General features: G+C 46.5%; 1 protein-coding gene across 8 annotated transcripts in view; it reads right to left on the bottom strand.

The window, feature by feature from the left end:
- Window positions 1-4472: 4472 nt before the first annotated feature.
- The window catches only part of Pmfbp1 (polyamine modulated factor 1 binding protein 1), a 47585-nt gene continuing 40660 nt past the window's right edge, over window positions 4473-11397 (bottom strand). For 7 of the 8 annotated variants that reach the window (XM_076915856.1, XM_076915850.1, XM_076915853.1 and 4 more), the window contains 7 exons: window positions 10732-10896; window positions 10024-10191; window positions 9541-9708; window positions 8645-8748; window positions 8115-8189; window positions 5265-5500; window positions 4485-4748 (listed from right to left, as the gene is read on the bottom strand). In XM_076915856.1, coding sequence (XP_076771971.1) covers window positions 4732-4748; window positions 5265-5500; window positions 8115-8189; window positions 8645-8748; window positions 9541-9708; window positions 10024-10191; window positions 10732-10896 — 933 coding nt within the window. In that variant the 3' untranslated portion in view covers window positions 4485-4731. Of the gene's footprint in view, window positions 4749-5264; window positions 5501-8114; window positions 8190-8644; window positions 8749-9540; window positions 9709-10023; window positions 10192-10731; window positions 10897-11397 lie in introns of all 8 variants that reach the window. The other variant, XM_034522595.2, reaches the window with a different exon arrangement.

The following is an 11397-nucleotide window of genomic DNA, read 5'->3' as shown; positions in this document are numbered from 1 at the left end:
GATGGCTGGGTAGGGCCCCATTTACAGGTTCAGACTTAGCATACAGTGGACTGAAAAGAATGGGGTTCTGATTGACAGTTTATAACTAACGAGCAGAGACCATGGGCAGAAACCTCTTTACATGCTCCTCTGGATAAGAAAAACGGGATGTACGCATGCTATGGGGCTGCTGCAACTTCATTTAAAAGTAAGGAACATCTGGCTAAGGACGCAGGTGCCACGAGATGCGTGGACAGCCTCCTGCTCCTACGGGTCTGCTCAGCAGTGACTTGGTGTTAAAGTGCCTGCCTGAGATTTACTCTGGACCTGCCTCTAACAAAGCTTTCGTATGATTACAGATACTTTCTGTTTAGGGCAGCCTTACCACCAGCTCTTCCCAGCTTCCTCTGGTGATAGCCGATTCTCTTTCTAGTGGGCAGAAACATTTCTAAAAACATTCTGTGGTCTCTGTTTAGACATAGAAGCCTGAAGTGAGCGCCTAATGCTTTGGACTTGCTGGAGCTGGGGCACTGGTGTCTATGCAGTCTATAAAATGGCCCTGCCTGGGGCCGGGTGCTTTGTTCTCAGTTATCTGAGTTTATCGTTTGTGGTTGACATGATTTTATATGTGCTATTAAATAAGGCTCTCTTTCACTCATCTGCATATTGATAACCACTTTTCCCAGTACCCATTGTTGAAAACTGTCCCTTTCCCCATTGAATGGTCTTGCTGCCCTTGTCAAAAATCATGTGGCCATATATGCAGGGTGTTTTTATCTGGGCTTTCTGTACAGTTCCATTGTCAATAGGACTGTTCATGACAAGACCACAGTAGCTTTGATGGTTCAAGGGAGAAGCATACTTGCTGTTTTTGCAGAGGACCCAGGTTTGATCTCTAGCACCCATGATTGCTCACAACCATTTGTAAACAACCCCCCACCCAACCACTTTTGGCAGACACACACGTGGCAATGTATTCATACACATAAGAGAAACATTTAAAACAATTTTTAAGATCAGACCATGAGTTCTTCAGCTTTATTCTTCCTTTTTATGATTGAGTTCCCTTGAAATCATATGTGAATTTTAGCATGGGTTTTTCCATGTCTGCAAAGGACATCATCGAAATTTTGATAGAAGTTGTACCAAATCTGTAAATCCATTTGGGTAGTATCAGTAGATCAATACTAAGGTTTCCAGCCCATGAACATGGACTGTGTTTCTATTTATGTCTGGTTTATAGTTATATCAGTTGTTTACTCCGTTAATAGGGCTCCTTTTGCTCTGATAAAACACTATGACCAAAAGCAACTTGAGGAACAAAAGGTTTATTTCATCTTACAGCTTAACTGTCTGCCATGCAGAGAAGTCAGGGCAGGAACCTGGAGGCAGGAGCTGATGCAGAGGCCCTGGAGGGGTGCTGCTTACTGGCTTGCTCCTCATGGCTTGCTTGGCCTGCTCTCTTATATACCCAGGACCACCAGCCCAGGGGTGGGCTCCACCAGGTAGATCATCAAGAAAATGCCCCCAGGCTTACTCTCGGGCCAATCTGTAGGGTATTTTCTCAACTGAGGGTCCCTCTTCCGAAATGACTGTAGCCTGCATCAAGTTAACGTAAGAACTAGCTAGCACAACATTCTGGAAGCACAAAATTTCAATTTTTTTTTTTTTTTTGGTTTTGTTTTTTAGCCTGGCCTTGAACTTGTGATCCTACCTCAGCCTTCTGAATGTTAGTTAGGGTTACAGTTCTGCACCTCCATGCCTGATGTATTTGATTGTTGTAATAAATGGGATTGTTTCTGGAATTTCTTTTCTAGATTATTAGTATATAAAAATGTAACAGTGTTATCTATTACCTTTTATCTGGCTACTTTATTGAATTGGTTTATTAAAGCAGTTGTTTTCTTTTTTATGTGTAGAATGCATAGGATTTTTTTTTTTTTCCCTTTTTGAGACAGGGTCATGTATGGCCCAGCCTGTTCTGAGACTTGCTATGTAATTAAAGATGACTTTGGGTTCCTGATCTTTCTCCTTCTGCCTCTTGGGTGCTGGGATTGCAGGTGTGGGTTACCATACATGTTTAAGTGGTGTTGACCCCAGGGCTTTGTGCTTGCTCAGGAAGCACGGTACTGACCGGCTACCTTCCCAGCACAGATATAAAATATGATCTGTGAGCAGAGTTAATCAGTTGTTCTCCCTAGTCACCTTACTAAGGCAGAGTCTCTCTTGTTTTGCCCTGCTGCATATGCCAGGGTGGCCCATGAATGTCCTTGGTGATTCTTTCTCTGTTTCCCATCTTATAGGAGTGCTGGGCTCACAGGTGTGTGCCACCACATCCAGCATTTTTACATGGGTTCCTGGGCTTGGATTCAGGTATCCAGGTTTGGTCAGCAAGCACCTTAACCTGCAATTATATCAGTTACTGTTCTGTTATTGTGATAAAAATACCCTGACCAATGCAACTTAAAGAAGAGAGAGTTTGAGGGGTAGGAGACATTCAGAGTGGAATGGAAGCATACAGCAAGCGGTAGGCATGGTGGCAGGAGCAGGAAGCTGAGGCCATATCTTTAAATGCAAGCAGGAAGTGGGATGAAGTTACTAATCTTCAAAGCCCACTCCACGTGACTTTCTCCAGTGGGGTTGTGTCTCCTAAACCCTTCCCAAGCAGTGCTAGCAATGAGAGGCCAAGTGTCTAAATATCCGAGCCTGTGGGGGAAGTTCTTACTTAAACCACTACACCTGCTGAGCCATCTCCTCAGACCTCCTTTTTCAGTTTGGGTATCTTTTATTTCTTCTCCAGGCCTAAGCACTCTGGCTGCACCTACAGGTACTGTGTTAAACACCAGGGGCCAAAGTGGAAAAGTGGGCATCTTTGTCTCGTTCTTAATCTCAGAGGTAGTCTATTAGCTTTGAGCATGAAGCTGTGGGCTTTTCATATGGAGTATTTGGGGGTTTTGTTTGTTTTTCAAGACAGGGTTTCTTCATGTAGCTCTAGTTCTCTTAGGACTTGCTCTGTAGACCAGGCTGACTTCGAACTCAGAGATCTGCCTGCCACTGCCTCCCTGGTGAGCGCAAACTACTGCCCAGGGTCTTATGGAGCTTTTTATCATGCAAAAGCAGTTTCCTTCTAGCCCCATTTTTGTTGAATTTTAAAAATGTAAAGATGGGTTGCCACAACTGTTTCTTTTTAGTATCAGCTACTAAATAGCTTGGAAGAGACTGGCTTCTTTGGTTACTTCCTAAGGCACACTCGGCTTTCCCTCTTTCCCCTGTGTTCTCACAGTCTATTCTCTCTGCCTACCCTGGTCTTCCTCCAGCTTGAGCTTTCGAAGCTAGCTGACTGGGTGAAATAGTAGAACATTTTCATCTCCTTATTTCCCATAAGTCACTCCTGCTTTGATCTAATATAATCACCCCCAGAGAAAGTGAAAGAGAGCTTTGGACGACTGTGTTTCATTCACCGTATCTGGAGGTTGCAATTTTGGCTAGTGTGGATGAAACCTCTTCGTGAATTATGGAGATAAGCCTACCTTTTTAGAAGACTGGACTGCGGACTTCAAGGATATTGAACTTGTGTTTGAATAAATGGGCTGTAGCTAAGACTAGGATGTAGGTCTCACTGGCATCAGGTGTTCCTCTTTTTCAGGTATTTCTACTTTTCTCTAGGAAATAAAAGCTATTCTAAAGCCAAGTGGGGAGACAAAGTTAGAGGCATTTAAGCAGATGGACATCAAACACTACGAGAGAAGTTTCCAGAGCTTCTCAGTACCCCATGTCTCTCTGCTTGCTGGAACTGAGCCCTTCTGCACCCTGGTGAGGTTGAAACCATGATTAACAGAGCTTTCTTGGCCTTGATTTGACTGGGGAGGGAGGCGAGAGTATTTGAGTCATTGCCCACCAATGGGCTTCTTCCTCCGCTCTTCCCACCCTCTCAGAAATGCAAGCTCTTCCATTTCTTATTTTACCCTGGTAGCTATTTGTCTCTATTTCCTATAGACTGGTAATATAAATTCCAGACATGTACTCAGCTTAACAAAATCCTGCCACAATAAAATAGTTTAGCTGTCCTTGGAGTTTGTTATAATGGAATTTTACTTGTATTGCCCTGGCTGGGGAGAAAAGTAAACTTGTTAAAAGGAGGAATGTAATATGGCAGCCAGGGAGGAAACAGATGGTGTGCTCTACCTTCGCCACTTGGAAAATACATCACTTATTTCTAGAACTTTCTTTTGGGTCCTAGAGCTGTTTCTCTTTTTTTGGGGGGGGGGGGGGGGGCGAAGAAAAGTGTTTCTAGATTTCCTTTTTCTATTTAAAATTCCAGACAGAGACATAGGGGAAAAAAAAGATACTACTCTTCTTGTTGGTTTAAAACCTAATCCAGGCAACTTTGTGGCTTACTTTGGGAACATGGTTTCTCCTACAGAAGTAAAGAGACCAACATGTTTTGACATGTGGAAAACACAGCAGTGAGTGGGCTTGCTGGGGAGACACCTCAGAGACTCCAGGCGCTCTTGGAGGCTTTATTGTTTGTATCTTTATTTCAGAGTCTGGGCCCAGAGTCTGGGGAGAGTGGGGTACTAACAAACTCCACTTTGGGAAGTAGACAAAACTCAGTCAAGCACTAACGTCTTGCAAACTAGGCAGGGGCCTTGATGGACGACTGCAGGAGCTGGTTCCGGTCAAGAAAGAGGGGTGGGAACTCACTGTCCTCCGAAAGCATGTGGAAGTGATGCTTAGGCCGGAGAGCCGATTCTAGCAATAGGAGGAGCCTGGGGGAACAGGGAAGAAAGGAAAGCTTTAATTTGAGGAGAAATTGAGTGAACAACTCCTTTAGGACCAGCCTCATGGCTACGCAGCCCCCATTGTAGGGTCATTGGGCTGTCATGGAATGAACCAGGGGCAGAGCCCAGGCTGAGTGGAGGGCTGGAATGCTCTTGGGAGGTTTCCAGCCACATAACAGGAGGAAGAAGTCTTTTCTTTCCCTCTTTTCCCTACATCCCACAATAGGACTGAGTCAGGGGAGAAGATAGGTCTGAGATACGAGGTACTTGTGTATCCCCAACATTCTCAGATCTAAGGGACACTACAGATGTTGCGAGGACTGACCACTGGTCCGAGGCAAGCTAAGTGCATGACCAAAGGTTTGTAGTAACCTGTTGTCTTCTTTCTTTTGACTTCTAACCCAATTATCTTTAAAAAAAAAAAAAATGCCACATTGTTGTCGGTTTGGTTCATGGGACAAAGAAAGGAGACCTTACAGTAGTAAAAAGCTATGGTGCAGGCACCTGAGCAGTGAGGTAACCCAATGTACTTGGTGAGGTCCATTTTTGGTGATGAGTCCTGGGACATCCCTCTCCAGCCCAGGGCACCGCACAGCTTCCCCTTTTGGACCGGCTCCAGTTTGCATGGGCCTAGGACCTTGGCACAGATCCTCGTGTTGCCGGCCTTCTTTTTCTCTTCTATCTCATTCTTCAGCTTTTTGTTCTCTTGCTGCAGATGGACCATGACATTGTGGAGGTGGCTGCGGGAAGGAGAGGGAGGTGAGGAAGGCAGGCGCCTGTTTGAACCCAGCCGGTGTCACAGGGGAGGGGGAAGGAGGGCCTACCTTTGCAGAGCTGGGTTCTTACATATGCCCTGTGTCCCATAGAAGCAGCTTAGACCTGAGAGTGAGGAAGACCTAGGCAGAGGACCACTCTGCCAACTCCAGGCCTCTCATCTATATTTTGATGGGGACAATTAAGCCTGTTTTGGAAGGATTCAGTTTGACAAATGATGGAAATCGGACAGAAGAACCAGAAGGCTTCTCTGGACACTTGTCACTTTGGATGTTCATAGCTTTGTCTGGGAAGCTCTCTCATCCAAAGCCAACATTCTAGATCTTTCTACTCCCCTTTTTGAAGAGGAGAAAATACAGGGTTTCTGGCTCTGTTGAGAACACGGCCAATTTTTTCTTCCCATTTTACAGATGCATTGGTAGAGACAGGGATATAAGGCAAAGGAAAGATAACTTAGTGTCTTCTCCATGGCTTAATAAATGACAACTATTATCAACCTATGGGTTTCTCCTAACAACTCTTGAGAGAAGTGGATGACACAAGACTCTATGGGGACAGAGGGAAGACATTCAGCCTTCGGGATCATTTCTTTCCTCTTCGAAATGAGCAAACCAGGCTCAGTGCTTCAACTTAGAATATTTTTCGGCTTCACAAACAGCATGGAAGTGACACGCATCAGGAAAGCGTGCTCTGAACTTGGGTGCTCCTTTTTCAGACTGGCAAGATGTGGCCCAGGTTTCTCAGGGGACGCTGGGAAATGGCCATGAACTGGAGCGTGCAGGCAACCACAGCCAGTGCTCTACAGGCCACTGTGGGTCTAAGCTGCCGCATGTGGCAAATTGTGGGTATTAGATGTGTGTTCAGATGAATAATATTTTCAACTTACAATGAGTTTATCCACACAGCCCCACCTTAAGTCAAGGAGTGCCTGTATTCTCAGCTCATGAGGTCTCTCAAAGATTAAGTCAGTGTGGGTAAAACATTTAGAACGCTGCTTCCCACAAACTGAATAACAAATGTTAGTTGACTTATATCATCATCATCATCATCATCATCATCATCATCATCAACAACAACAACAACAACAACAACAAAATGGCTTTCCTTCAAATATAAGACCAAGGAATTTCAAGAATGAGTTCATGGTGAAAATGGCTCTTTCTGGAACTTGGTAAAATATTAAAAAAGCCTGGAGTTATCTATTATATTCTGATTTGTTTTTGTCAGTCCTAGAGATTGAGCTGGCGGTCTTGCTCAAACCATACAAGTGTTCCACCACTAGACTATATCCCCGGCGCTGTTTTCTAATTTTTAATTTTTGAGACGAGGTCTTACTAAATTGCCCAGTCTTGTCTTGAACTAGACCAATCACCTAGGGCAGGCCTTGAACTTACGGTGGCCTGTGTCACTGGGAAAGGGGCTTTTGAGATTATGACAACTATTATTTTAGCTAAATCTTTTCATACAATGTGTTTCCCTCCTTTGGAAAGTGTCATGGTCCTTTTTAGAGCAATCAAATGACAGGATGGAACTTCAGCCTCGTCTGTGGTCACATGCTTCATCTACTTGCTCTCTGAAAATCTGGCCTCCTCTTCTGTAGCTCCCCAGTCCATGTGTCCCCAGGCAGGGTTAGTATGGACCCTTCTCTACCACCAGTGTATGTGCGTCTCCTACATTCCAAACAGCCCACCCTACACCCGGCCTTGGTTTCTTACTCTCCATTCACAGTGGTTCTGTTCTCCCCTTCAACCCATTATCCAATGTAAGGTAAAAGCCCAGGATGAAGCTTGCTCCCAGGAGCCACAAACTGGTTCCAGGTGTCAGAGACACCGACATTCTCAGCTTTCACAACGGAGCTTGAGACAACTGCTGCTTTGGCCAACGTTGCCACAAGCAAACCCTCTCCAGACCTTCCAGGAATGTCAAACATGGTAGTCTCTATGTTCTCTGGAAAAAGCCTGGGAATCCCTATCCTAGGCCACGTGACCGCCTGAACCTCACCACCTCCAAGATTCTACTTTTAGACACATAGTTCTTCACCTCTGTCCTCAAACTCCCTACACCCACATGACTCATTTCCAGTGGACAAACCATTGACCAGGCAGTGAAGCAGGCTCACAGGGAGAGCAGAACCCTAAGTACAAGGGCCTTGGTTTCCTGGGGACAGGTAAAGCAGAGGAACCTTCAACCTGGATTTCCTGCCTTGAATTGTTCCACCAGAGAACCATGGCTTCCTTGTGCCTTCGTTCATGGACCTGTTCCAATCTCTTAGTCCCTACACATAGCCTGTCTGTCACTGCTCATTTCTTTCTTAATGCCCTCAGCCTCTCAAACCCACAGGAGGTGAGTGGAGGAATGTGGGCAGTCCCTCACTGTATTGTGCCATTGAGGGAGGGAATTAAGGTCCAGTGTAGTCAAGTGACATGCCAGTGTTACAAAGGAACTGTTTCAGCTCTCAGGGTCTATAGGGATCTTTGTTTTTTTTTGTTTTTTTTTTTTTCCTGGGGGCTGGTCCCCACACAGAGTGTCAATCAACCAGGGGTGCTCCCAAGAGGCAACCGTCCGGGGACGAGGACTTACTCCTTCTCGCCAGTCAGCTTGGCAATGTATTTCACCTGTTCTCGTAGTTTGTTTCCCAACTTCTCATTGGCAAGCCTGTAACAACACACACAGGGGAGGGATGACTCTTCCCTAGATCCGCTGACCGATGGGCACTGGGTCTTCCCGGCAAGGTTTCTGCTGCTTCCTTGGCCCTCACCTCAATCACCTCTTCCCTGGAGGGGAGAGCCTTGTCAGTCACTAAGGACTCACATTCAGCTGATGCATTAGTCTGCAAGGGAGTGGGTTCCAGGTGAGGTAGGATTCCCAACTTGGGAAGAGGAAGCTTGTACCTCATGGAAACTGGCCCTGCATCGGATGGATCGGATGGCTACGCTGTTGCTACGTTGCAGGCTTTGCAAGATGGCCTGAAGGGATGAGACCCCTTTGTCTCAGTCTCAGTTCTTGTGTGTGAGTGAGTTCTCGGGCAGACATGTGTGACTGACTTGTCACTATGGCTCTCAGTTCTTCCTGGCCTTGGGCCCCACCCTACTTCTGTCTCCAATACTTACTTCTGCTCCTTTGCCCACTGTTCTACGTTGTTTATGATCTGGTCATTCTCCCGGTGGTGCCTATAGGTCTCTTTGGGCGCTGGCTTTGAAGGCAGGGGGGTTGGCTTTGCATACGAGAAGAAAACAAGATAAGGGATGAGAACACCAACTGCTACCCGCCTCCCCCAAATATGGATGCTCCTTTCTGAGAAAAGAAAAAAAAAATCAACTCTGCTGTCCAACCTGAAGCCAGAGTTGCCACACGCAGGACCTGCGGTCCTCATAGCGGTGACACCTCTGAGGATGTGTCATTCCTGGTAGACATGTACACTTATAGATTCATTAGATTCTCAGGCTAATGTTAGTGAAGTGACTTGTTCTAAAACAGTAGTGTTCTGAGCCAACATCACAGCAAATGGAAGAAAAGAACCAGGAAGAAGAGATGCTTCTGTTTAATTTGAGCAAGGGCCCTGTGGTCACCCTAAGATGTCCCCAGACTTCCTGCCATAAATGGCCCTGCTCTGGTTCCTGGATGTGTGGCTTGTCTAGAAAGTTGCTTAACCACCTGGATGACAAAATCTGGCAGGACATTTTCAGAGGGCAGCAAACTGGGGGGTGGGAGTGGAAACTGATGTCTTTTGCTGGGGACAAGGCTTTGTCTTGGTTAGAGATGACCCAGAAGTATCCAGACTGCTCCCTGCTGAATGATGCATGTATGTTTGTGTGTGTGTGTATGCACACATGTGCACATGTGTGTTTACAAGTGTATGAGTGTATGCATGCATGTGCGTGCGTGCGTGAGTGCGTGCGTGTATATGTGTGTGTGTGTGCGTGTGCGTACCTTGTTCCTGGCATCTACAAAAACTGCCCAGTCAGGAGGGGTGGATAGGAAGTGACAGAATCCAAACAGTGCCCACCTCCTTTTCATCTGCAAGAAGGTTCTCTTTCAGGGCAGCCATTTCCTCCTGGAATTCCCGGAGCTGTGTCTCCTTAGCTGCCAGCATCTTAAGGTCACTCTGGTGCTGCTTCTGCCACTGCAACACCTGGTTACTCATCTCCTCCAGTTTCTTGTCAAAGTTGTGCACCTGTTCAGGAGTGCAAAGTGAGGGGAGTGGGCAGGGGCAGGTCCAGGCAAGGAGAAGAGTTCCCTCTCTAACCCTTGGAAGAATGGTTTGGGGTGGGGTGGGGTGGGCGGTGTGCCTTTTATTTCCAGTGACCAGCAGAGGGCGCCCTCGCTCTGATCTTCCTGCCTGCCCATCATTCCAGAAGCAGAGAAGGTGGAGTGAACCCAGCAGCCAAAGGGTATGGCTGAGTGCTAAATAATTCTGCCTGCCAAAGGTGACCTTGTGGACCTCTAATAGGAAGGGAGCCTGAGCGACCCCTCCACCTCAGACGCTCACCTCTAGCTCACTCTGCTGTTGGAAGCTCTGCAGTTTTTTTAATTCCATATTGAGCTTTTTCATCCTTTCCTCATAAGCCGCGATCTCATCTTCCAGCTGAGCTTTCCTCTCCTGGGTCTGTTGCAAGCTGCGCTGCAGGCTCTTTGTCTCGGAGGTTGCATGAGTGAGCTTTCAGCAAAAACAGAGTGGATTAGAGTGGCCTCCAGGGCCCTTGGTCTTCTCTGCTGAGTGTTTAGTATAGAAGGTTCCAGGCCCTCTCTGTGGTGGTGCCCATGGTCAGGTTGCAGGCGGTCCCGAGGGAAGGGGAGGGATAGCGCTGGCTTTCTACACCTCCGTTCCCAGTCTTTCATCCCTCCTCACTCCATTTCCGGTTTTTCTACTCTGATCCACCGATCTATAGACATGACCATCAGAGCTGGGGCAAGGATTCCCCTAACGATCCAGACTTTGGGAAAAACACTGTCTGTGAATCCCCAGTAAGCAGGAAGTCTGGTTAGATATTACCATCTCTGCTACCCTAGCACAAATACAAGGACAACCGCATATAAAACTAAGAGAATGTAGGTCTTCATTGGGCAGGCAGCCCTGTCCAGGCAAGGGTTAAAAAGCACTGAGGACTGTCAGTCATATAAGAAATTGACTCCTGTCCACTCATAGCTCCTGAATTTCTTTGACTACTTCCTTGGCAGAGAGTAGGCGTGGCCTCACCTTCTCCAGGGCCTGTGTCAGGTCGTCCTGGCAAGTGCCTGACTTCCGCACAAGATCTTCGTAAGCTTCTTTACTAACCATGTTCTGGAGGCAGTTCTTCTCTTTCTGTATAGCCGAATCCAGCTGTGTCTGCAGAATCATGATGGAGTCTTTCTGGCGGGCTATCTTTAGGGAATAAGAACATCACTGTCAAGGCTGCCCCTGGCATGCGCAGATGCTTGACTGTAGGAGGTCGACAAGAGTTGGGCTCTCGGCCACAGCTGTTGACATTCAATACTTACATCTCCACCTCACCAACACGAAGTGCAGAGCTCCTTCTAAGCTGCCCTGTATCTCCCCAGCTACATTTCTCTTTATGGCTACCATATCGTGCATATATATATATATATATATATATATATATATATATATATCTCCTGCTAAATATATGAAATATGTTTCACAGATGCAAGGATGTCGTCTGTCTGGGCTAGGGTAATAGCTCAGTCCATACGGTGCTTTCAAGGACTTGAGTTAGATTCATAGAACCTGTTTTAAAAAGATGGGTCTCAGGGCTGGAGGGATGGTCCAAGTGAGGACCCAAGTTCAATTCCTGGCTCTCACATGGTGGCTTACAACCATCTGTAACTTCAGTTCTGGGGATATGATGCCTTCTCTGGCCTCTGC

Source organism: Arvicanthis niloticus, chromosome 18 (genome assembly GCF_011762505.2).
Source record: "Arvicanthis niloticus isolate mArvNil1 chromosome 18, mArvNil1.pat.X, whole genome shotgun sequence".
Taxonomy (NCBI): Eukaryota; Metazoa; Chordata; class Mammalia; order Rodentia; family Muridae; genus Arvicanthis; species Arvicanthis niloticus.
Note: the sequence above shows the minus strand (reverse complement) of the source record. Positions and strands in the feature narration are given on the sequence as shown.